This window comes from Geotrypetes seraphini, chromosome 6 (genome assembly GCF_902459505.1).
Source record: "Geotrypetes seraphini chromosome 6, aGeoSer1.1, whole genome shotgun sequence".
NCBI classification, from domain to species: domain Eukaryota; kingdom Metazoa; phylum Chordata; class Amphibia; order Gymnophiona; family Dermophiidae; genus Geotrypetes; species Geotrypetes seraphini.
In genome coordinates this window covers 156,511,383-156,537,763 of record NC_047089.1, presented here as the reverse complement: position 1 = coordinate 156,537,763, position 26,381 = coordinate 156,511,383, and the positions used below count along the sequence as shown (strand labels likewise).

General features: G+C 42.7%; 1 protein-coding gene across 1 annotated transcript in view; it reads left to right on the top strand.

Moving 5' to 3' along the window:
* Positions 1 to 25,989, top strand: part of SEPTIN10 (septin 10) — a 126,606-nt gene extending 100,617 nt beyond the window's left edge. The window contains exons 8-10 of the mRNA XM_033948226.1: positions 5,769 to 5,901; positions 13,483 to 13,664; positions 24,280 to 25,989. Coding sequence (XP_033804117.1) covers positions 5,769 to 5,901; positions 13,483 to 13,664; positions 24,280 to 24,289 — 325 coding nt within the window. The 3' untranslated portion in view covers positions 24,290 to 25,989. The remainder of the gene's footprint in view (positions 1 to 5,768; positions 5,902 to 13,482; positions 13,665 to 24,279) is intronic.
* Positions 25,990 to 26,381: the final 392 nt, after the last annotated feature.

Below are 26,381 nucleotides of genomic sequence, written 5' to 3'. Positions count from 1 at the left end.
CTCGAAGGCCCCGGCCTCGACTCCTTCTGCTACTCCGGCCTCGGGTAAGTCTCCTCTTGCCTCCTCAGGTGTGCCGGCAAAGAAGCCTGCCTCATAGTCTCAAGTAAGCGCTGCCTCGTCGGCGTCTTCGAGACATCATTCTAAGCGTGCCTCCTCATGTAGGGAATATTCTTCCTTGAAGTCACCCCCGAAGGAGCGCACTGCTGCATTTACGATCCAACAGCCCTTGGTCTCGGTGCCCATGTTCGAGGACATGCTTAAGGCTATACTTACCACACAGCTTTCCTCGGTGGAGATCCAACTAGTCCCGACTTCGATGCCTCTGACATCGGTCTCGACCCAGCCTCGGTCTGACCAGGCTGAGCGTCCTTCTCTCGGGGCCATGCCTGCAAGACTCGTTGGGTTTCCTCGAGCGATTCGTCATCCTCCGAGTCCCCTGCGACTTTTCGAGGGTCCAGGACGGGGGCCCGCTTTTCGCCCACTACTTTGTCGAGGCTTGCCTCTCATAAAAAGCTCCAGTCTTCTCCGCCCCTTCAGGGCAGATCTCCGAAAGCGAAGCCTTCCAGGCACACCCTTGTCCTCAAGTTGGACTCCAGTGTGCGTTCCCCATCGAGGCAAATACCAGCCTCTAAGGGGTCTTCTTCAAAACTGGTGGAAGAATTTTCCTTTGCCCCGTCTTCGAGGCTCCACCAGCTGATTCCTCGGACTCCGGGGTTCTCCCCAGTCCACCTTGCACGGGGTCGTTCCTCCACGCCCCCCAGACGCTTTAGTTGAGCCTCTTCCCTTTCCCATTCGTGGGACTCCGAGGCTCCGGCTCACTACTCGAGGGAAATTTCTCCCTCTTTCTCGGCTGCCCCCAGATCTCGCTCGGGGTCTCCTCAGGAAATTGTATCTTCTTCTTGAAACTCCTTCTTTACTCGTTTCATCTCTAACATGGGTAGGGCCTTGAACCTGGACCTCCAGTCTGAGTCCCGTTATACCCAGGAATTCCTGGCAGAAATGGGTGTGGATCATCAGCCCCTTGAGGCGCTGCATTTGCCGTTGCACCAGGTTCTCCGGCAAACGTTTCTCCAGAACCTGGAGACCCCCTATGCGGTCATGGCCATTCCCTCCAACTTGGAATCCCGCTACTGGACTATCCAGGTTAAGGGGTTTGAGAGTTCCCAGCTTTCTCACCAGTCCTTGGTGGTTGAGTCTTCCTTGAAGTCCAACCCCTCGAAGGTTTACGCTGCCTTCCTTCCGGGCAGGGAGGGCTGTACGATGGACAAATTTGGTTGCCGTCTTTATCAAAATTCGATGATGGCAAACTGTGTCCTCAACTATAACTTTATCTTCACATTCTACCTCCGGTTCTGTGTGGACGCTCTCCGCTTGTTCCGGGAGGATGTAACGGATTCTCGGCATCAGGAGTTTCATCTCCTCGAGGAGACCCTCTCTCATCTCCGCCTCTATATGTTTCAGGCGGCCTATGACGCCTTCGAGTTGTCCTCGAGGGTCACGGCGTTTGCGATCGCCATGCGTCGCCTTGCTTGGCTCAGGATTGTGGACATGGATCCGAACCTCCAGGATCGTCTAGCCAATCTCCCTTGTGTGGGTAATGAGCTGTTTGATTCCATTGAGGCAGCCACTAAGCGCCTCTCAGAACAAAAACGGTCCTTCGTGTCTCTGGTGAGACTTAAGCCGAAGACCCCTCCGACTCGGCAATACAAATTCCTCTCCGGAGGTTTCTGCAGAAATCTACTCCTGCGTTCTCTCGTCCTCCTTCGAAGTGGCCTCAGCAGCAGCGACAAGCTAAGGTCCAGCTGCTAGCTCCGGCAAAGCCTGGGCCATGTTTTTGACAATTCCAGTGTGAGCCTTCGGGCTCCTTTCCTCCTGGAGCCTACTCCCCTCCCCATCAGGGGTCGTCTCCATCATTTATATACCCAGTGGGAAAGTCTTACCACCGACAGTTGGGTGCCATCATCCGGGAGGGATACTCCATGCACTTCAGTCACGTACCCCTGGACCTTCCTCCAAGAGAGTTTCCTTCTGCCCGATCTCAGCTGCCTCTCCTTCTGAAGGAGGCTCAGGCCCTTCTTCACCTTTGGGCGGTCAAGGAGGTTCCTCCGGACCAGTGGAATACCGGATTTTATTTCCGGTACTTTCTGGTACCCAAGAAGACGGGGGATCTGCGCCAGATCCTGAACCTCCATGCTCTGAACAAATTTCTAATCAAGGAATGGTTCAGAATGCTCACCCTTCCTACCTTGTATCCCCTCTTGGATGAGGGGGGACTGGCTGTGCTCGCTGGACCTCAAGGAGACATACACGCACATTCCGATACACCCGGTCTCTCGCCGGTATCTGAGATTCCGGGTGGGGGATCTCCACCTCCAATATCATGTCCTTCCTTTCAGCCTGGTGGCCTCCCCGAGGGTTTTCATGAAATGTCTAGTTGTGGTAGCTGCAGCCCTCCGTCTCTGCAGTCTGCAGGTGTTTCCCTACATCGACGACTGGTTGATCAAAGCGTCCTCACGCAACGAAGTTCTGCGAGCGACGAATCAGACGATCTTGCTCCTACAGAGTCTCGGCTTCAAGGTGAACTTCCCCAAGTCTCACCTCTGTCCGTCCCAGTCTCTGGAATTCATCGGCACGGTCCTGGACACGGTCCGTTTCCACTCCTTCCTGCCTCAGCCTCGTCTAGAGGCCCTTGTTTGTTTATGCCAGAGGGTGACCCATCTGTCCTCGGCACCGGCTCGGCTCATGATGGTCCTCCTTGGTCACATGGCCTCTACAGTTCACGTGACTCCTTTTGCCAGACTTCACCTACGTATTGCACAGTGGACTCTTGCGTCCCAATGGAACCAGGATCGAGACCCTGACTCTCGACTCATTGTCGTGACTTCTTTGTTGAAGAAGTCTCTCCGTTGGTGGATACTCTCTTTCAATCTTTCCAGAGGTTTTCTGTTTCATGCCCCCCATTCCGCAGAAGGTCCTCACGACAGACTCATCGGCCTATGCCTTGGGGAGCTCATCTGGACGGTCTTCGCACTCAGGGTCTTTGGTCCAGTGCCGACCGCCTTTGTCACATCAATCTGCTGAAGCTTTGAGCGATTTTCCTCGCCCTGAAGGCTTTTTGTCACCTGCTTCACGACCGAGTACTGCTGATCTGCACGGACAACCAGGTCACCATATACTATATCAACAAACAAGGGGGCACGGGGTCCCTGTCCCTGTGCCAGGAAGTGATGCGGCTCTGGGATTGGGCCATTCGCCGCAACATGTTCCTTCAAGCACAATTTTCTGGCGGACTGGTTGAGTCATCTTCTGCAGCCTCACGAGTGGTCCATCCATTCCTTGACCCTGCGTCAGGTGTTTGCTCGTTGGAGGACTCCGGACGTCAATATGTTCGCATCCCCCCTCAATCACAAGTTACCCCGCTTCTGCTCCAGGGTTTACAACCCTCTCAGGCTCAAAGCAGATGCTTTTCTGATGGACTGGACGAACCTGTTTCTGTATGCATTCCCTCCATTCCCTCTGATTCTGAAGACTTTCGTCAGACTCAAGTCTGCAAGTGCCACCATGATTCTGATAGCTCCTCGGTGACCCCGACAGCCGTGGTTCTCCCTTCTGTTGCAACTCAGCTCCAGGGAGCCTCTTCTTCTGCCTGTTTTTCCTTCTCTGCTTACACAGAGTTGAGGTTCTCTACTTCATTCCAACCTTCAGTCTCTGCACTTGACGGCTTGGTTCCTCGAGACTTAATGCCCTCGTTCCAGTTCTCAAAGCCTGTGCTGGACGTCCTGGAGGCTTCTCGGAAGGAGTCCACTCGCCAATATTACCATCAGAAGTAGACCCACTTTTCTTCCTGGTGCTCTTCTCGGCAGCAGGAGCTGCTGTCCGCCTCCTTATCTGCTGTCCTGGAATATTTGTTACACTTGTCTGGCGCTGGACTCAAGTCCTCTTTGGTTCTAGTCCACCTTAGTGCCATTGCTGCTTTTCATCAACCGATTGACGGGAAGCCTATCTCTGTTCATCCTGTGGTTTCCCGCTTCATGAAAGGCCTTTTCCTCCTTCACCCTTAACTCCTCCGGTGGTTTGGGATCTTAATGTTGTCCTTACTCGCTTGATGAAACCCCTGTTTGAGCAACTAGCGCAGGCTTACTTGAAGTTTCTTACTTTGAAAGTTGTATTTCTTATTGCTCTCACTTCTGCCCGTCGGGTCATTGAGCTTCAAGCCTTGGTAGTGGACCCACCTTTCACTGTCTTCCATCATGATAAGGTGGTTCTCCGTACCCATCCTAAGTTCTTGCCTAGGGTTGTTTCTGAGTTTCACATCAACCAATCCATTGTTCTTCCTGTGTTTTTTCCGAATCCCCATTCTCACCCTGGAGAAGTGGCTCTGCATTCTCTTGATTGTAAGCATGCGTTGGCTTTCTACTTGAAGCGCGCTGTTCCTTTCTTTCGATCCTAATCGCTTGGGTCGCTCTGTTTCTAAGCGGACCATTTCAAACTGGTTGGCCGTTTGTATCTCTTTCTGTTACACTCAGGCATGTCTCTCCCTGCCGGGTCAAGTCACGGGCCACAAGGTCAGAGCGATGGTGGCGTCTGTTGCTTTCCTCCGCTCTACTCCACTTGAGGAAATCTGTAAGGCTGCCACTTGGTCCTCGGTTCATACGTTTATCTCGCACTACTGTCTGAATACTTTCTCCAGGCATGATGGCCATTTTGGCCAGTCCGTTTTGCAAAATCGGTTCTCCTGAATTGCCAACTCTCCCTCCATCCCATTATGGTTAGCTTGGAGGTCTCCCACATGTTGAGAATATGTTGCCTGCTTGTCCTGGAATAAAGCACAGTTACTTATCATAAAGGTGAAATCCAGGGACAGCAGGCAGATATTCTCGCAACCCACCCACCTCCCTGTGGTTGGCTTCTTTGCTAGTTATCTGAACTGAGGACACGCTGAGGAGACACATGCCCTAGGTCGGGCGTGAGGGGCACGATCGCATGCGCGGGCCAATCGCAAGCTTGAAAGTCTTCAAGCAAGTCTGTTTGCGAAAACGTCCGCTACGGGGCTCCATTGGTGACGTCACCCACATGTTGAGAATGTCTGCCTGCTGACCCTGGATAACACCTGTTACAGTAAGTAACTGTGCTTTTTGGATGTCATCATTTTTCAGAGACAAACACAACAAGAAATTGTAGAAGAGTGTCACTGTACATTTTAGGATTTAGTGCGTGAAATACCTCAAGATTCAGTCATGCCACCCCATTTATTTGACATCTGCATAACAGTTTCATGCTATGATACTAACATGACAGGGCTGCAATTTGATTGTTTCATGGATGATATCCTGCTCTTTCTGTTTATGGTAAATGGAGTAATGAGTGAACTATTGAGAATTAATAGTGGCCTATGTGCCTTAGCTCAATAGTTCAATAAACATAACATTAATGTCATTCTATCTGACGTACTATAGATTAGGGATAAGGATGCTCATTCTGATTTCAATGTTATGCTGGGTGGATTGTAAATTTCTTTGCAGTCACCTATAAAGAACTGATTGAATTCTGGACTGAAGTTTGAGACATAAATTTTAGCTGTAGTGCTAATCTGGTTTTGGCTATTTACGTACATATGGTTAGTCGGCTAAGATGTTGTTGGAAATCTAAAAATCAGACAACTGTGTTTTAAGCACTGATAAGTTCTATATTTTATTACCATGTGTATGTTTTTGCTATAATTTTGACTCTATCATAAATGTAATGTTGATTTGGTATATGGCCTTTAGTTTCCAGGAAAGTCATGACTTCAAGAAAAATGAGTACATGGGCGACGTGCAAAAGAAAGAAGAAGAGATGAGGCAAAAGTTTGTGCAGAAAGTGAGGGAGAAAGAAACTGTATTGAAAGAAGCTGAACGAGAAGTAAGTGTGCCACTTGGTTTTCTTCCAGGTATAATTAATCTTGTCTCTGATTGGAATAAATATATTACTTCTTTAATACTAGCAGGCTTAGCAAATGATTTAGTTGCTAAAATCACAGGAAAGGCTACACCCTCATGAGAATCTCAGAGAGGGTGAGAGCCAGAAGGCATTGAGCATGCGCAGATGCTCAAGGTCCCACAGCAGCCCAGCAGAGAACCAGCAGCAGGCACTTTCAGCACCAGCGCACGGATAAGGACAGGGCTGGTCAAGGGGGGGGGGGGGAGGTGATTTCGGTCACGAAGGAGGGAGCAGCGCTGGTGGCCTCGGGGAAGCAGCAAAGCCGGTTCCCGGGGTGGGGTGGGGACTCACAAATCGAGTCAATGCTCGGTTTGCGAGTTACAGTTTGCCCGAGTGTTTTGCTCATCTTGCAAAACACTCACAAACCACGTTACTCGCAAACCGAGGTTTGATTGTATTTTATAAATGCATACACAAGTGCCAATTCTGCCTTTGCTTCACCTGTCCCCCCTATCTAAGATCACTGACAAATATATCACTTAGAAGTAGATGCTATAGGGTTAATTATAGAAAGGCTGTATTTTGTGTATATACTGTATAAAATATAGGTTTCAATATTCAGTATATATCCCACCAAACTATAATATTCCTTTTTTAACCATTCAAAACGTATTAATTCCAAGTTTTTAGCTGAATTGTCAAAAAGTGCTTTTTATGGATTCACTTCATATCATTCAGAATGTTGCACTGAAGCAAGTGCCAAAAGGCGGTAAGAGGGGCGAAAAGAGACTACAAGGAAAAAATAGCCAAGGAGGTCAAAAACTTTAAGCCATTTTTCGATATATTAAGGGGAAACGACCCGCGAAGGAAGCAGTGGGGCCTTTAGATGACCATAGAACAAAGGGAGTACTAAAGGAGGACAAAGCCATTGCCAACAAACTGAACACTTTTTTTGCATCTATATTTACCGAAGAGGATATACCAGAAGCCAACAGGCTATACACAGGAAATGAAGACGGGAAACTGACAGGGACGACGGTCAATATAGAAGAGATATGCAGACAGATTGATAGGCTTAATAAAGATAAATCCCTGGGACCAGACGGCATCCACCCGAGGGTAATCAAGGAACTGAAAGGGGTTATAGCTGAACTACTTCAACTAATAGCCAATCTGTCAATCAGATCAGGAAAGATTCCGGAAGACTGGAAAGTGGCGAATGTTACACCGATCTTCAAGAAAGGTTCGATGGGAGATCCGGGAAACTACAGACCAGTGAGTCTGACTTCAGTACCGGGAAAGATGATAGAGGCGCTGATAAAGGACCACATCATCAAATCACCTTGATGGATATAAACTGGTGAGGTACAGCCAGCACGGCTTCAGCAAAGGAAGATCTTGCTTAACAAACTTACTGCACTTCTTTGAAGGAGTAAATGGGCAGATAGACAAGGGTGACCCGGTCGACATCGTATATCTAGATTTTCAGAAGGCGTTCAACATGAACGTCTACTTCAAGTTTCAAGTTTATTAATTCTTTTGATTAATCGCTTAATCATAATTCTAAGCGATGAACAATTTAAAATACATTCAAAGGGGAACAATACAATACAATACAATACAAACTTAAGACAATACAATAGGTTAAAAATTAACTCATCAAATTCATAACATAAGGTAAAAAAGGGATAATGAAATACAATTTAATATAGGAAAGTAGAACAAAAAAGGAAAGGTACATAAGGGAACAAAAAATAAAAGCATATTAATAGAATAAAATCAATGACCTGGGTATTAAGAAATTAAATATCAAAGGCATCTTTAAAAAGAAATGTTTTTAAATTACTTTTGAATTTTCCTAGGTCCTGCTCCTTTCGTAAATAAATTGGAAGAGCATTCCAGGTCTGTGGCGCGGTTACTGAAAAAATAAATTGGCGTCTTGTATTTATAATCTTAAGTGAAGGGATAGTTAATAAGTTTTGTTCATTTGATCTTAAAACTCTGACAGGATTATATGGAATTAGGCACTTATATATGAATGCTGGTGTTTTATTGAGAAGGGATTTGAAGGTAAGCAAACAGAGTTTATATGTTATCCTATGGATAACTGGAAGCCAATGTGCATCTTTTAAAAGGGGTGTAACATGATCAAACTTTCGAGAATTGGTAATAAGTTTGATGGAACATTCTGAATTATCTGAAGGCGTTTAATTTCATTTAATGATATTCCCTTAAAGAGTGCGTTACAGTAGTCTATTTTAGAGATTACCAAAGAGTGAATTAGAATATTTAATGACGTTGGACATAAGAATTTGGAGATTGAACGAATTTTACGTAATCTATAGAATGTTGTTTTAACGATATTGCTGATGTGGAAATTTAATTTGTTATCGAAAATCACCCCTAAAATTTTTATATTATTGACTGATTGTAGGGGGGTGATTTTTATAGAAATTGAAGCGGGAAGAACGGAACTGTCTTTCCATGGAAATAACATAATATTTGTTTTTTTAATATTAAGTGCCAGTTTATTCGTGTTCAACCAGTGGTAAACTAGATCCAGTTTCTCATTAATATCTTGGATATCAGATGTTTTATTAGTATCTATTGGATGCAGGAGCTGGATATCGTCTGCATATGCATAAATCTGAAATCCCACAGATTGACATAAAGTGATTCAGGGAGCCAGGAAAATATTAAATAGTAAAGGAGAGAGAATAGACCCTTGAGGCACCCCGTGAGTGGAAAATGAAGATTTTGATGTTGCATCTTTAAAGAAAACAGTAGATGTACGGTCTGTTAGATACGATTCGAACCAAGAAAGAACTTGGTCTGTGATACCAAAGGATTTAAGTTTGTTAAGAAGCAGTTGATGGTCAATTGTGTCGAAAGCCGCGGAAAGATCAATAGAGATTAGCAGAGTTGATTGGTGATGATCGAGAAAGTATTGAATGGAGGTAGTCATTCCAATTAATGAAAGTTCGGTGCTATGATGGATGTCTAAAACCAGTTTGGTTGGGATGCAATACATTAGTCTTTTCCACAAAATCAGAAATTTGATTGAAAACTACCTTTTCTGTCAGCTTTGCCAAAAAGGGAATATTAGCAATTGGTCTATAATTTGAAAGGTCATCAGAGCTAACGTTTTTATCCTTAATAATAGGACGAATAATGGATTTTTTCCACAGCAAAGGTACTGTATTTTGAATCAGACTTTCAGTAATTAACGTATGGATGAATGGTCCAAAAATATCAAAATAATGTTTTAAAATGAATGGTGGAATTAAATCAGCTTTAGATCCTTTAATATTAACAGATTTAATAATAGACTCAATTTCTTTTAGGCTAGGTAATTTAAATTTAGAGCATCTAGAAGTTAATGTTTCAGTAGCAGATTGTTCGTGATCGTTTGCTAGAGATTGGTTTATTGTAAATGTTTTTCTAATTTTATCAATTTTTTCAGTAAAATGATTGGCCAGTTCCTTAGCAGTGGGAATAGTGTTAACCACTTCAGGTTGTTGTTGGGAATGCGAGGTTGTTATTGTGTTTAGTATAGTGTATAGAACCGATGGGTTTTTGGCTTTAAATATTTTATCTGAGTAATATTTCTTTTTTGCTTGATTTATTTTTGTTTTGTAAAGTTTAGATAGTTCATTGAACATTTGTAAATTATTTTGTGTTTTATTTTTTCTTCACTTGCGTTCTAAAGATCTTACTTGTTTTTTGATAAGGAAAAGTTCAGCTGTAAACCAAGGATTCTGAATTTTACGGGCGGGGATAATCTTAGTTTGTACAGGTGCAAATTTATCCAAAAGTGATTTTATGGCTATATTCCAAAGTGAAAGTAACTCATCTAGAGAATTAGTATTAGAGTTAGTGAAGTCCAAATTAAATGAAGAATGAATTAAATCTAAAGAAAGATTATTATAATTTCTAAAGTTGATTGTTCGTTGTTTTATATGATTTGGGTTATCAAAAGTAGTGTATGTTAATGAGATTAAAAAATGATCAGACCAGGGGACAGGTAAACAATCGTTTAATACCAAATTTTTCTTTGCAGCTGTTGATGTTAAAGCCATATCAATTGTATGGCCAGCCTGGTGAGTTGGAAGATTTATTAATGGGTATAGATCTAATTGGTTATATATGAGAGAATAGTTTTTGAATAGTTATTATTAAGATCATCGAAATGAATGTTAAAATCACCCAAGATTAAGGGATTTAAAGTAGAACTACCAAAATCAAACAGTAATGATTGAAGTTGTGTAATATTGTCAGAAGTTATTGGTGGCGGTACATAAATTAGAAGTATATCAGTTTTTGGTTTGGTTAGTAAAGAGAACTGTAGAAACTCGATTGTGGAGTTTGCTGGGGAGGCATCAGTATGTATTAGTAGGGGTTCTCGAAAGATTGTAGCTAGGCCTCCTCCTCTTTTGTTGTTACGGTGATGGTAATAAAATGAGAATCCTTGGGGACAAGCATAAGAAAAATTGCGAGCCATGGAATAGATGGTGATATACTAACATGGATTAAAAACTGGTTGGCGGATAGGAAACAGAGAGTGGGGGTGAATGGACAATACTCAGACTGGAAAAATATCATGAGTGGAGTGCCACAGGGTTCGGTGCTCGGGCCTGTGCTCTTCAACATATTTATTAACAACCTAGAAATTGGCACGATGAGTGAGGTGATTAAATTTGCGGACGATACAAAGTTATTCAGAGTAGTGAGGACACAGAAGTATTGCGAAGACCTACAAAGAGACATAAATACACTAGAGGAATGGGCCGCGAAATGGCAAATGAGGTTCAACGTGGATAAGTGCAAGGTGATGCATGTTGGTAACAAAAATCATATGCACGAATACGAATGCAGAATGTCTGCTGCTATACTTGGAGAGAGCCCCCAGGAAAGAGACTTGGGAGTACTTGTAGCCAAGTCAATGAAATCATCCGTGTGACGGCTGCGAAAAGGGCAAACAGAATGCTAGGAATGATTAAGAAGGGGATCACAAACATTTCTGAAAAGGTTATCATGCTGTTATACCAGACCATGATATGCCCCCACCTGGAATACTGCGTCCAATACTGGTCGCCGTACATGAAAAAGGACATAGTACTACTCAAAAGGGTCCAGAGAAGAGCAACTAAAATGGTTAAGGGACTGGGGGACTTGCCGTACAATGAGAGGCTAGAGAAACTGGGCCTCTTTTCCCTTGAAAAAGAGAAGACTGAGAGGGGACATGATCGAAACATTCAAGATATTGAAGGGAATTGACTTAGTAGAAAAAGAGAGATTGTTCACCCTCTCCAAGGTGAAGAGAACAAGAGGACACTCACTGAAGTTAGAAGGGAAAAGATTGTGTACAAACGTAAGGAAGTTCTTCACCCAGAGTGGTAGAAATCTGGAACACTCTTCCGGATAGGAGAAAGCACCCTTCAGGGATTCAGGAAAAGGTTGGGTAAGTTCCTACTGGAACAGAACATACGCAGGTAAGGCTAGACTCAAATAGGGCAGTGACCTAAGGGCCGCCACATGAGTGGACTGCTGGGCACGATGGACCACTGGTCTGACCTAGCAACGGCAAATCTTATGTTCTTAAGTTTGTCATTGATAGCTCTGTTGTGCTACTTTCAGTTATCATCAATTTCCATTCTTTATATGTTAAAAATACTTTTCTGCATAAAATACTGCATATAAAAATGGCTCCACATAAATGCATTCACAATGATGAGAAGAATGTCTAAAATTGTATGCAACTTTGGCATAGCTATGAACGGAGATGGATTTTGGGCATTTTAGTCAAAATTGATGCAATTTTTATGTGGTGATAAGACACATAGCAATCCTTTTACTAATGCTTAGCGCACTAAATACTAAGAAGCCCATAGGTCTAAAAAAGGGTTCTTAACATAATTCCATTAGCACACACTAAGCTTTTGTAAAAGAGCCCCATAGGAACCTGTGTAACCTTTCAAACTAGATAATTTGTTACAAAATTGCTCTCTCTGTATCTCTTGTCTACTTTAAATGCACATATATTCTGGAGTAATTTTATAAGAAAATACTTTAAAATTATCCACTTAAAACTTAGTTTTTCATTTTATCATCTTTGATTTTTAAAACAAAGCAAACAGAAGGACCAAACCAGGAGATTGAGCAACCAAGGCCCATATGCACAAAACTTACCGAGCATTTAACGATCATCGCTAAACCAGTTTTAATGGCAAATCGCGGTCTGTGCGTGGTTTATAGCAGCCTCAGATAATCGTATGTAAATACATTATACTTCGATTGATGTCCACATGATGCACAAAATGAAGCGCCATTTTTTTAATTCTCCAAAATCTCTGACAGGTCTGGAAGTGCCAGTAACATTAAAAAAAGCACTGAACAGCAGCTTGCTTTTTTTATGGGCATAGATGTGCATGTCACACACAATATCTGTCCCCATCAAAAATCTTTTTAAAAACTTGTGCCGAGATCCCCCCTCCACGACAGCCCACATCCCTCAAACCCCATGCCCTTCCCCAACCAACATCTATCTCCCTCACCTCCTCTCCGCCTCCATCAACATTTCTCTCCCTCTCTCCTCCCCTCTCCCTCTCTCATCCTTCTATTCCCCATGCATCTCTATCTCACTTCTCTCTCTCTGTGCTCAATTTTCCTTTCCCTATGTGCACCATCTCTCTCTATGCCCATCAATTCTCTCTTTGTATTTCCTCCCTTCTGTGTCTCATGTTCATACCCCTTACCTTCTTCTGTGTCGAGTTTGTGCCCCCTCCCTACCTTCCAGCTTTGTCCCAAAATTAAGTTGCATACCAGGGATCCCTGCCTGCTCCACCCGCCTCCTGTTGAAGCTGCTGCCGGGCATCCCTCCCTGCCTGCTGCACCATCTTCCAAAGCTAACACTGCTACTTTGATGGAGCTAAACACACTCCATCCTCCCCCAGCAACAACTCCGTGAAGGGACGGTGCGTGCAGCGATTCACATGCTGCACGTGGCTGGCCCACAAGCCTTCCCTCTTACATTAATTCTGATGTCGAAGGTTTTGGGTCTGCTATGCAGCGTATGAGTTGCTGCCTGCCTCCCTGTATGGAGTGCTGTTGGGGAAGGAGGGAGGGAGTTCTGCTCCAATAAAGTAACAGGGTTGGCTTCAGGGGTGGGAGTGGTGCAGTGGGCAGAAAGGCAGAGAGGGATCCCTGTCAGCAGGGAGGGATCCCCGGCAGCCAGGCCACGTACCCCCAAGCGGCCCACGTACCCCCAAGAGTACGCGTACCATGTGTTGAGAAACACTGCTATAGAGTAGGGAGGGAATCAGCTATTACTGGAGGGTAGTAGCAGATAGCTGGATTCATGACCCATTGCAAGGTCCAGCCCGATTGGTGAAGTAAGGGTAAAATACTTGTAGTTGTGATTCAAAGCTATTATTCAAGAATCCAGCTCATCTTTAAGTCCAAAAAAGTACTCTAGTCTGTAGGTCAAGTACATTTTTTTGGAAAGAGTAGGCTACCACCTTGTGTTTTTGGTGTGAATTGCAGCCCATGCTTTGTATTTAACAGATAATGAACAGATATGAACATCTACGAAGGCTTGACCATGATGAAAGACTGAAGCTAGAGGAAAAGAGGCAGCGTCTGGAGGAAGAATGGAGTTTATTCAACCAGATGAAAGCTGCAACTGAATTTTATCCTGGACAGGGGTATGGAAATGTGTCTGGCAGCTTGAAAAGGGACCGTAAAAAGTAAGTGTAGTATTCAGCCTAGAATAGCAGCAGCGAAGAGTTGTTTGCCACCAAGTTCATTATTCTTAATCAAATATTGACATATATATACCCACACACAGTAGACTCAAGCAACCAGAAAATAAATCTAAGAAATATTGTAATGCTTTAAATGAAAATAAAATCAATTTCTGGTGGAAATTTAAGTGTAAACTTGGCACACCACACTTGAGTATGCTGACACTTTGCCTACCACATGTCTGGTAGTTTGTTTGGAACAGCTTATAGTATGACATAGTATGGAGTATAGTATTAAACATAAAACATGATGTCACATAAAGGCCAAATGGCCCATCCAGTCTGCCCATCCATTATCTCTTCCTCTCTCTAAGTGATCCCACGTGCCTATCCCAGGCTTTCTTGACATCGGATACACTCTCTGTCTCCACCACTTCTACCAGAAGACTGTTCCATGCCTCTACCACCCTTTCTGTAAAAAAGTATTTCCTTAGATTACTCTTGAGCCTATCACCTCTTAACTTCTTCCTATGCCCTCTCATTCCAGAGATTCCTTTTAAATGAAAGAGATTCGACTCATGCGCATTTACATCACGTAGGTATTTAAACATCTCTATCATATCTCCCCTCTCCTGCCTTTCCTCCAAAGTATATGGATTGAGATCTTTAAGTCTGTCCCCATACGCCTCATGATGAAGACAATGCACCAAATTAGTAGCCTTCCTCTGGACTGACTCCATCCTTTTTATATCTTTTTGAAGGTGCAGCCTCCAGAATTGTACACAATATTCTAATTGAGTTCTCACCAAAGTCTTATACAGAGGGATCAGTACCTCCTTTTTCCTACTGGTCATACCTCTCCCTATGCACCCTAGCATCTTTCTAGCTTTCACCGTCACCTTTTCAACCTGTTTGATCACCTTAAGATCATCACATACAATCGCACCCAAGTCCCGCTGTTCTGTCGTGCACATAAGTTCTTCACCCCCCTAAACTGTACCGTTCCTTCGGGGTTTTGTAGCCCAAATGCATGACCTTGCATTTCTTAACATTAAATTATAGCTGTCAAATTTCAGGCCATTCTTCAAGCTTTGCCAACATAAGAGCATAAAAATTGCTGCTGCTGGGTCAGACCATTGATCCATTGTGCCCAGCAGTCTGCTCACACGGTGGCCCCCAAGTCAAAGACCAGTGCTCTGAATGAGTCCAGCCTCACCTGTGTACGTTTCAGTTTAGCAGGAACTTGTCCAACTTTGTCTTGAATCCCTGGAAGGTGTTTTCCTCTATAACAGACTCCGGAAGAGCGTTCCAGTTTTCTACCACTCTCTGGGTGAAGAAGAACTTCCTTATGTTTGTATGGAATCTATCCCCTTTCAATTTTAGAGAGTATCCTCTCGTTCTCCCTACCAGGTCTTTCTTCATGTTATTCACACCATTCTGGGTGTCTACTCTATTGCAGATTTTGGTATCATCCACAAAGAGGCAAATCTTACCCGACAGCCCTGCAGCAATATTATTTATAAAAATGTTAAAACGAACAGGCCCAAGAACAGAACATTTGGGCACACCACTGGTAACATCCCTTTCCACAGAGCAATCTCCATTGAACACTACCCTCTGTCGCCTTACACTCAACTTTCTTGACCCAGCCCATCACTTTGGGGCCCATCCCAAGGGTACTCAGTTTATTTATTAGACATCTGTGTGGAACACGGTCAAAGGCTTTGCTAAAATCTAAATACACAACATGTAGCGCACTCCCTCTATCCAATTTCGCTGGTCACCCAGTCAAAGAAATTAATCAGATTTGTCTGACAAGACTTACCTCTAGTAAATCATGTTGCCTCTAGTCGTGTAATCCACAGGATTCCAGAAAATTCACCATTTTCTGTTTTAAAAGCGTTTCCATTAATTTGCTTACCACACAAGCCAGACTTACTGGCCTGTAATTGCCTACTTCCACTTTTGTGGAGAGGGACCACATCCGCCCTTCTCCAGTCCTCCAATACCACTCCCAACTCTAGAGATTCATTGAAAAGGTCAGTTAGCGGAGCCATCAGAACTTCCCTAAGTTCCTTCAGCACCCTCGGATGTACACCATCCAGCCTCATTGCTTTGTCTACTTTTATTTTAGCTAGCTTCTCACGAACATAGCCCTCTGAAAATCAATCAGGTCTACCACTCCTCTATCCCTATTCATTGTTTGCTTTCTCAGTTCTTTCTGAAGAAATGTTCACATATCGATGTCAAATCTTTCTTTTATTTATCTCTAGAAAAGAAAGTGATGTATTTACGGGTAAACAACAAAAATTTTCCTCGATTTACTCATGAAACAAAATATATACACAAAAATGTATATTCTAATTGAGGAATAAATTAGGACACCCCCACATATCCTCCCACTTAAAGTGGCTCAAATCACACACAGGTGTATCACATCAGGTGCACATGATTAGAACATCGTTACTCAGCATTTTAAAGGAAGTTTGCCTACTTAAATCTTAGACATTTAGTTTGGTGTGCTCATGACTTGCGGTGAGCATGAACAACATGGTGAGATCAAAAGAGCTATCTGAGGCCTTCAGAAAGAAGATTGTGGCAGCTTATAAGTCTAGTAAGGGATTTAAAGAGATCTCGAAAGAATTTGACATTAGCCCTTCCACGGTCTGGAAAATAGTATACACATGGAGGACTTTCCAAACAACTGCCAATATGCCCAGGTCTGGCCATCCAAGCAAGTTGATCCCAGAGCAAACCACAAGATGCTAAAAGAAGTCTCCAAAAACCCTAAAATGTCATCATGGGACCTACAGCAGGCTTTTGCTACTGTTAATGTGAACATGCATGCCTCTACAATCAGAAAGAGACTGCAAATATTTAACTTGCATGGGAGGTGTGCAAGGAGGAAACATTTGCTCTCTAAGAGAAACATCAAGGCCAGACTGAAGTTTGCCAGACAGAACGTAGACAAACTCCAGGACTTCTGGAATAGTGTTCCATGGACAGATGAGTCTAAAATTGAATTATTTGGATACCAGAAGAGAGAACACGTTTGGCATACAGCATTCCAGGAAAAGAATCTCCATACCAACTGAAGCATGGAGGTGGAAGTGTCATTGTTTGGGGATGCTTTGCTGCATCAGGACCTAGCCAGCTCACCATCATAGAATCCACCATGAATTCTACCGTGTATCAGAGGGTGCTTGAGGAACATGTGAGACCATCTATAAGAAAATTAAAGCGGAAGCGGAACTGGACCCTGCAACATGACAAGTGACCCAAAACATACCAGTAAATCCACCAAGGACTGGCTGAAAACTAAGAAATAGAGAGTCCTGGAGTGGCTGAGTCAAAGCCCTGATCTTAAGCCCATTGAGATGCTGTGGGGTGATTTGAAACGGGCTGTACATGCAAAAAACCCCTCAAACATCTCACAGCTGAAATAATTCTGCATTGAGGAATGGGCCAAACATTCTACAGACCAATGTCGGAGACTGGTAGATGACTACAAGAAGCATCTCACTGCAATTATTTCAGCCAAAGGAGTAACACTAGCTATTAGGGTGTAGGGTGGCCTAATTTATTCCTCAGAATATACATTTTTGTGGATATCTTTTGTTTCATGAGTAAATTAAGGAAACATTTTGTTGTTTACCTGCAATTACATCACTTTCTTTTCCAGAGATAAATAAAAAAAAGATTTGATATCGATATGTGAGCATTTCTTAAGAAAGAATTGAATATTTCATGGGGTGTCCTAATTTTTTCATTAAGCATGTTAAATATGACACACACACACACATATATATATATATATAACTAATTTAATAAGTTTTCTTAAAGTAAAATGTCTTTTCTTATATCTTTCCTTCTTCAATAATTGCTCTGATGTTTGGAACTAAAAAAGAACAATGCCCCAAGAAAAACAGATTTGTCATAGTCGTAGAAACACAAGGCCATAGGGCAAAATTAAGCAACAGAAATTATTTTAATAATATAAAATACCAGAGTATTTGTTTTTTCATTCAAAAGGAAGAGAACCATGATTATCTGAGAGGAAAATTCTAAACATGTAGATAGGGTAAAACATAGTGAAGTTATTTTTATAATAGATTGTCTAGTTCCAGAGAGCAGGAAGATGCTATGTTTAGTCTACATTAAAAAGACAGTTCCTTATCATTCTGCTAGACCTGCCAGACAAATGGGGTATGTCTTCCAACCAGCTGATGGAGGTAGAGACTACTGAGAATTCATCATTAGTATGTAGAGTGATGCAGCTCTGGAACTAGTCAGTATTTCTCTGCCTACAGCAGATGATGCAGATAGGTCTGGTGTAGTGGGATCTTTTCAAAGCAGGCCTGTCTCTCCTGGGTATAGAGCACAGTCTGCAGCCCCTGAGGTTGAGCCTTGGCTATGATTCACATCCAAGGTTCCTTCTATGGACCACCTTCTAGTTGAGCTTGGCAAGGTCCATTCCTCCAGGGGCTTGAGCTTTAGTCCATAGGTTTTAGCTCACAGAGGCTAGCTGGCATTCCTAAGCCTGCTCCCACTAAGCCTTTTCAGATGGGATAAGCAGAAGTCTGGCTGTGTGGGGGCAACTTGAGGATGCCACAACAGCCACTTCCTTTGAAGCTTCAGCTATGAGGAGGGCCCAGTTACCTGAGCATTTCTGTGTAGTGGACATTATTTGGGGTTGGAACAGTCTGTCTGGATATTAGATATAGTCTGTCTAGTTGCAGTCTGTCTGGATTCCGTGCTTTGATCTGCCTTGAGTCCTCTGACAGTGAGAAGTTGGGTCCTCCAATTCCTTCTTTTTCATGAGGCATGACAGTGAGTGCAAAGAAGCTCAAGCACTAAACATCCGTAGATGCCTCAGTTGTTTCCTGTCTCCTCCAGTGCTCTGAGCTGCTGCCTTGTTCTTGATAGCTCTCCTTTCTTTCATTTGGCTCTTATAGTAGCCAGTAGGCAATGGGAAGTAATCTGTCTTCTAAAACTTATGGAATTGTTTACCCCATTCCAGTTAGGCTGTACTTTTGAATTTGAGGACCTCAGGGTTGCCTTGCCCAGTAATTTCCCTCCCCCCTCCCCTGTTATGGCAGTCTATTTCTACCTACCCACCATTTTCCTGAGGGGACTTAGCAGGGTGCTGTATGTCCCAGGGAAGCTCATCTCTCTCCTTTGAATAAAAAAAGAAAAGGTCAAAGAGTAAAACAGAAAGGAACAATCTGCTCTATGAAGGGGACAGACGGATAAGAGGTCTGCCTCAGTTTGAGTTTTATTTTATTTGTCCCGTTATGGATAGTTTTGTGGGGAAATTGCTAGAAACTTCTTCTTGACTGATGCCTTGGAACCTTGGACACTTATTTTTGTTTCTTTCCTTCTCCTTCTCAGTTTGTTATGGGGGAGTTTGAAAATCTTACTCCTCTGTTTTTGATATTCTTACTTGAAGCCTAATAGTTTGCATCTTCTAGAGTCTTGCTAAAAATATAATAACAAAAAAAAAATAAAAGGGATGAATCCAAAATTCAGAGGACATGGGAGGGAGGTCCTTCGACAGGGGCTGTCCATCCCAGAGCTATTTGATTTGGGGGCTACCTAGTAACATTTTTTCCCTAAAAGGGAAAAGTGCTTATGCTCTCCCTAGCCTTTGTTAACACCTCTACATTGTTTCCTGCAGAGATAGGGAGCTTCAATCCTCTCTTTGAGGTTCATTAGGAATGACTAGGTAGGGAGTATCCATCTTCCTTGTTTAGTGTAGTCTCCCTTTATTAATAAGTGATTCAGGGCTCTTCTGTATAATTAGTTGTGTTGCACTTCTTACCCTCCAAATTTCTTCTTCCTTTCCACTCTAAGCCTTGTTTCTTGTACTGGGCTGTGGATTTTCCCACTTGAAGGTTAGGCCTCCTGCGATGTCTCCCGCTATCATTCTCAGCAGGGATAGTACACATTTTGACATGTATATTTTGCTTCACTGGTCCTCCTCATTAGGCAAGCCTAATTTCTAAGTATTTTTTCTGGGCTTTACTCTAGCCAACTTCTTGCAGCACTTGACTTAAGAAGGATTCTGTTGGATTCCTACAGTTTCATTCAGTTGTTGGGTAGTCATTGAGGCTTCCCTCTGGATGCAGCTATCTCTGTGGAAAGGTATTCACTTCCCCAGATGGTCCTTCATCCTTCCTGGTAGATTGGTTTCCAGGTAGGTTGGTTTCACCTCAGTGCTAAGGTTCCTGGAGAAGTGGCCTTAGTATGGACTGCAGTATTGATGAGTACAGCCCTCAGAAACTCTGAACAGGAGAAGTGGTGTCAGGTCAAAAGCGCGCCGGGACAAAGGCGCGCGCACCGAAGAAAATGACTGTTTTAAAGGGCTCTGACGGGGGGTATGTGGGGGAACCCCCCCACTTTACTTTATACAGATCGCGCCACATTGTGGAGGGTTTGGGGGGCTGTAACCCCCCACATTTAACTGAAAACTTTACTTTTTCCCTAAAAACAGGGAAACAGTTAAGTTTCCAGTATAATGAGGAAGGTTACAACCCCCCAAACCCTCCACAACGCCGCCGCGATCTGTATTAAGTAAAGTGGGGGGGTTCCCCAACAAAACCCCCCATCGGAGCCCCTAAAAACAATCTTTTTCTTTGGCGCACGCTTCTGTCTTGCGCTCAGTTGTCGGTGCGCACCTTTGTCTTCGGCGGTTTTGTCTATGAACCGTGGAATAACTTGTAAGTTTCATGGCTCCACATCATTCTCTTCTTGGGCTGAGAACTTTTCAGCAGCCCCTCATACATAAGAATTTTCTCTTCAGCATTAGAGCACTAGAACTACTGCTCCCATTATTAAACATATAAAATGTATGCAGCACTTTACAGACACATAAGAGACAAACTCTGCTCCTCTATATACTGTGTTAACCCAGCTGAACCTGCATCAATGCAGTAAGAACAACTCTCAAGAGGGAGGCAGATGGTTTGTGTGGTTCATTGCACAGCTTGTCATCGGAGAATACTAATTAGAGGTAAACAATTATATATTTTCTGATGTGCAGCTGCAATGAGCCATAGTGAAAAGACTTCTTAGTTAATGAATTATCTTCAGCACAAAAGAGAAAAGACAAGATGTGGACACATCTAGTAGCTATAAGCAATATTTTCCATCGACATGCAAGATTGAGTCAGGCATGCAAATGTTTGACATTATTAGATGGTGTCGTGATGGAGCTGCTCTTCCAGAATGCAGCAGTCTCCTCAGCTACTCAGTTTGGGTTTTTTCTTCCTCTCTGATGAATAGATGAAAAATAAAACTCTCCCAACAAATTGTCAAATTTCATTGAAGTAAATATTCTGGCATTAGTATTTGCCCAGTTCTCCAAAACAAATAAGCGTGTTCTCATATATAGGTGATGTCAACTGAAAGAGCCCTGGTGCAGACGCTAACCAGCGTTCTTTCTCTTTAAAGAAGCCTTTGGCAGCATACACTGCACATGCATGAGTGTCTTCCCGTCCAGCCTGTTCTGTCTTCTCCAACAGGCACTACCTGGGGCAGCCCACATTCCTCTTTTGGTGAAGAACATAAGAATTGCCGCTGCTGGGTCAGACCAGTGGTCCATTGTGCCCAGCAGTCCACTCACGCGGCGGCCCCTAGGTCAAAGACCAGTGCCCTAACTGAGACCAGCCCTATCTGCGTATGTTCTGGTTCAGCAGGAACTTGTCCAACTGTGTCTTGAATCCCTGGAGAGTGTTTTCCCCTATAACAGCCTCTGGAAGAGCGTTCCAGTTTTCCACTACTCTGGGTGAAGAAGAACTTCCTTACTTTAGAGAGAGCCCTCTCGTTTTCCCTACCTTGGAGAGGGTGAACAACCTGTCCTTATCTACTAAGTCTATTCCCTTCATTATCTTGAATGTTTTGATCATGTCCCCTCTCAGTCTCTTCTTTTCAAGGGAGAAGAGGCCCAATTTCTCTAATCTCTCGCTGTATGGCAACTCTTCCAACTGTTCTCAAGAACCACCCTGCACAGCAGCAATCAGGCAACTGGCCAGTGGTGACAGACAGTAGAGGGGAGAGGGAGTCAGCCAGGGATAGCACCCCCCAACCACACACTGTCCCTAAGAGAGCACAAATCAGAAGTAGGTAAGAGGTATGAGAGCACAGGTTTATGTGCAGCTGGGAGGGTGACCCTGTTGAAGATGGTAGCTGTTTTGGCACTGGCAGAAGTATGGGGGCACGTTCTGTGAGAGAGGAGCAATCATTTTGGCCATAGCCAAAATGATTGTGGCCTACAATTCTGCACTGTGACAACGGCACAGAAATACCGTTGCCAAAACAGCAACAGCCAAAAGTCCTGCTTCAACAGAAAAACTTGTTACAGGTGAGCAATGTTGCTAAAGATAAATTGGAAAACATGAAAACAAACCCTGGAACTCAACTAAAATGACCTTAGAAGGGAGTGAGTTAGCAGTGAGCTGATTAAGATTAAAATGGTGGAAGCAGCAGACTGTTCTTTATTTGAAAAAAATACAAACCTGAAAGAGCAGCAGGTCCATAAGTTGCACAAGCAAACGTTTTTTATTCATAAGCTTTCTGGGTAATCATCCCAAAAATGCTCTGACCTGACACTTTGACATGTTACTCACCTCTACCTCACTGTATCTGCTTATCAGAGAATTATTTATGGGGAAAATAATTTTTCAATTAATTTTGCATTACTTTGTTCACTGCTTTGTTATATAGTTTTAAAGGTGGTATTATTTTAAATTTAGAATAAGCCATAAGGCAAGTATAGAAGCAAATAGTGATTGGTGTGAATAAAATAGGTTAACTAAATATTGTGCGATCCTTCTCACCCCACGCATCTGTTGGTAGAACAAAATGGTATGGATATCTTTTGATCTTATGCTGTATTTTTACTGCATGGCTGCACATACAAATAACAGTGTAAAGTATGCAGATGTTTTTAGCTCTTATTTTGTACTTGCTAATTTTTTAAGGGAAACAACTTGGGTAGTTTTGCTTTAAATGTTTGTATAAAGTTTTTGCATTAAAAGTACTTGCTTAGTTTAGAACTATGGGCTACATTAACTAAGGACACCGATCATGTCCCAGCCACTTTGCGACCCGATTGTTCCCCGACCCAATTCACTAACCTCGGTGCTGAGCAACCTCCTATCCAATCCGCGCAAGCAAATGTAGGCAGGCAGTGATTCACTAAACAAATCTGGAACACCAACTGGGCTGGACGATCAACTAAAAGAAGTGACCGCTGGGGACCAGTTGGCTCACGTGCTCTCCGACTGCATCTCCTGCTCTCTGCCTGGATTCTCCTGCCATGACTCACCACCCTGCTCTCTGCTCTGAATCTCCTCTTGCCGCCCCGACTCGCCACCCTGCTCTCGCCCTGAATCTCCTTCTTGCCACCCTGACTCGCTTCCCTGCTCTCACTGCCCTGACTCTCCTGCCTTTCCCCATAGTGTGAGCCCGTGGTCTTAACCCGCGGGTTTAAAATGGGTTAAAACCACGGGCTCGCGAAGTATTAAGTTTAAAAAAAAAATGTTTCCAGCTCTGCCGGGCATGGAGAGCCAGCGCATGCGTAGACCATCTACAGGCAAAGAAGAGGGTCTGCACATGCATCGGGATTGCTGGAGAGCGATTCGTGCGGTTGGTTGTGGGTGTGATTCCGTGGCCTTAGTGAATCTAGCCCTATGTGGGAATTCAAAAATTGCTTCTTATAAAAGGATTCATTGACAGAATTGTTAACCCTGCTATATAGTTCCTACAGTCCTTTCACCCAAACCTGTATACACTAATTCTAACAATGAAGTTGCACCTATTATCTTACTAGTTAGAATTTGAATATAAGCTTATTTTTATTTAATGTAAACTTAAGACAGTTCATATTTTCTGCTTCTGCTTTTAAAAATAAAAAGGTTTTTAGCATGCAATATTTCCCTTGGACAAGAAGGGTAGTTGTGTGCTGAGGGAATAACATGCATGGATTAAATAGCAATATCTTGCATTATTTTCTCTTAATGCATGTTTTTGTAGTGCAGCACAAGTTAAGCAATGACAATGCAATTGAATGCAAAGGAGCTCATTATAACATGAATAACAGTAACCTCACAAGTTGTATTATTAATGGAAAATTAACAGTAACTTTGAGCTGGCATCATCTTTAGTTCCCAGAAGCATTAGGCCAAAAATATGTGGCCCAATGCTTGAGGAGCCTTTTAAAGGGGCTGCTTGTGGGCACAAATAACTCTACCCATCCCCTGGACCCAACGCTACACTTCCTATACCAGAGCAGCCTTTTTAACAAAAGCCATCACCACCTGACCTCCGAGCACCAAAACAGGGTTTTCCTGGTAGCTAGTGGGGGGCAAGAACAATCCCTAGTTGCTCCTGTCCCATCAGTTCCCAGGTTCAAAATAGCAGTACTTGACCTCTAGCAGTCATCTTGCTGTACAGATCAGATTGCCAAAACAGGAGCATAGTACTCATTCCAAGAAATGAGCTGTCCACTGGGTTTATTACTTTATTAGTAATCTTTTTGGTAACCTTAGTACATTCATTTTTTTATGATGATTTACAGATGCCAAATAATGACACAGATTCTTTGTTTTCTTTTCAGTTTTATGTAATGTTGAGGACCATTTTACCAGCTGAGCTAACTCAATCAATCATTCAAACTACAATATGATGACTTCTAGAATTTTTTACCTTATGTATTTGGAAAATGAAACTTTTGGGTAACCATAAGCTGTGGAAATTTGTTACTGCCCCCCTTTTTAAGTTTGTCTATGGTAATCAATTAGTGTTCCTTTTTTATACATATCAGTTTCTATATTTGTAATTTAAATGCACATTTCTGTTGAGCTATTGCCTTTATATCAACCAAGACCAGTGTTAAGACTAATTGCTAAGGAGCTTCAAAAAGCTCATTTTGGCTTTCTATGCAATTCCTGTACAGTAGACAATTTTCAATGTATCATCAGTTAAAGTGAAGTGCATTTCATCTTTAAAGTAAGACGGCATTGAGTTGCAAAAGGCTGAAGACTACGGGCTTTATATATTACCAAGAATGTGTCCAGCTGAGCTGCAAACACATCAGAAATACTCCTGTATACCCTAACTCAAACGGTTAGTTATGTTTTCATACTGTGTTAACTACATTACACCATTGTATATAGCTGAATTTCAACTACGGCAGCTGATGCTTTAGAAACCACTTAACTTTTATTAGCAAATAATAATGGGACCCTTTTGCTAAGCTATATTAGGTGCTAATGTGCACATAAGGCAGCAAAAATGGCCTAACATGGGACACGCTAAAACGTTCTGCATTAGTTTTGCATTCTGCATATACTAAGCATGCAGTTATTATTTTTAACATTTTTTAGGAGGGGGCATGTCGGGCAGAGAATGGGTGTGGATGCACGAATTGCTAATGCATTGACATCACCACTGCGCTAACTAGTCAGCATGTCCATAACGTGGGAGCCCTTAGCACCTGCTCCTGCGTTAATTTTTTTTTAATGGTCAAATGCTAATTCTAACATTAGCACACAGCCATATATTCAACCAATAGGAAAAAAGCCCTATTAGAGGGCCATTTTAAAAATGAACTTAGCGCACGGAAAAGTCTTGCGTGAGGAAGTGCTAAGCCTATTGCTTAGCACAGCTTAGTAAAAGGGCTCAAATATTGTTTACCTGTGGAAGTATTGCACTAGTACTGTGACTCAATATAAGGAATATGATGAAATAATACCATGAAAAATTTGCTTCACAACTATAGTGTTTTGTACTGTTAGAAAATTGTACAGAAATGTGTTCTTATTGGACAAGCACTAAGCCAATGTGTTATTATCAAACCTGCAAAATGGCAGACACAATAGTTTTCATAAAATCTTGAGTGCTTAAAAAGTTAGAAGGCTAGTAGACCAAAGAGATCAGTTTTCCAGTTGTACTAGTGGTCCTACTAATCTGGAAGAAAACTTGATCACATGCAGTTTTGTGATTCCTTTTATTGGATCCAAGCATTTATGCAAATATATGCCTGAGCTTTCAAGACTATCTTTCTTTTGACATTAGAATCTGCAAAGGATTTGGTGTTGACAATGACCTTTTTCTTATGGAAATGTTATAAGAAGACATGGCAGAGCCTACGTCAATGTACTTTGACCATTTTCTGATTTGCAAAATGTTTTATATACTTCATATACATTGATTTAATAGTAGTATATCAGAAACAATTTGTGAGAAATATTTGGCCAAAGATGGTATTTGTGTATGAATATATTAATATTGGCAACTTGACAAATAAAATACATGCTTAATAAAATGTCATGTGTTTTAATGTTGGCTTAGTTTTTAATAGTTTCACCAAAGTGTAAAAACACTGTTAACACATTCATTTAACACACAGATTATCATATTGCTGGCATTTTAGAAGATAATTTGATTAAAGTCTGTTTATTGAATAAATGACTCCAGCCAGCTAACTGATACAGTAAGCTGGCTTGCCAAAGGCATATCAACTTTTAAATGTGTCCTGTGAAGCTATAATAGATTAAGGCCTGTGTGTCTTTGCCCCAGGGCCAGCTCAACCATTAGGCAGAACTAAGCAATCATCTTGGCAGCAGCTTCTAAGGGGCACCAGAAAGCAGCTGGAGTTGAAACAGCAATTGGGGCCCATTTCACTGCTGCCCTTCTGCTTCTCATGGTGTGATCAGG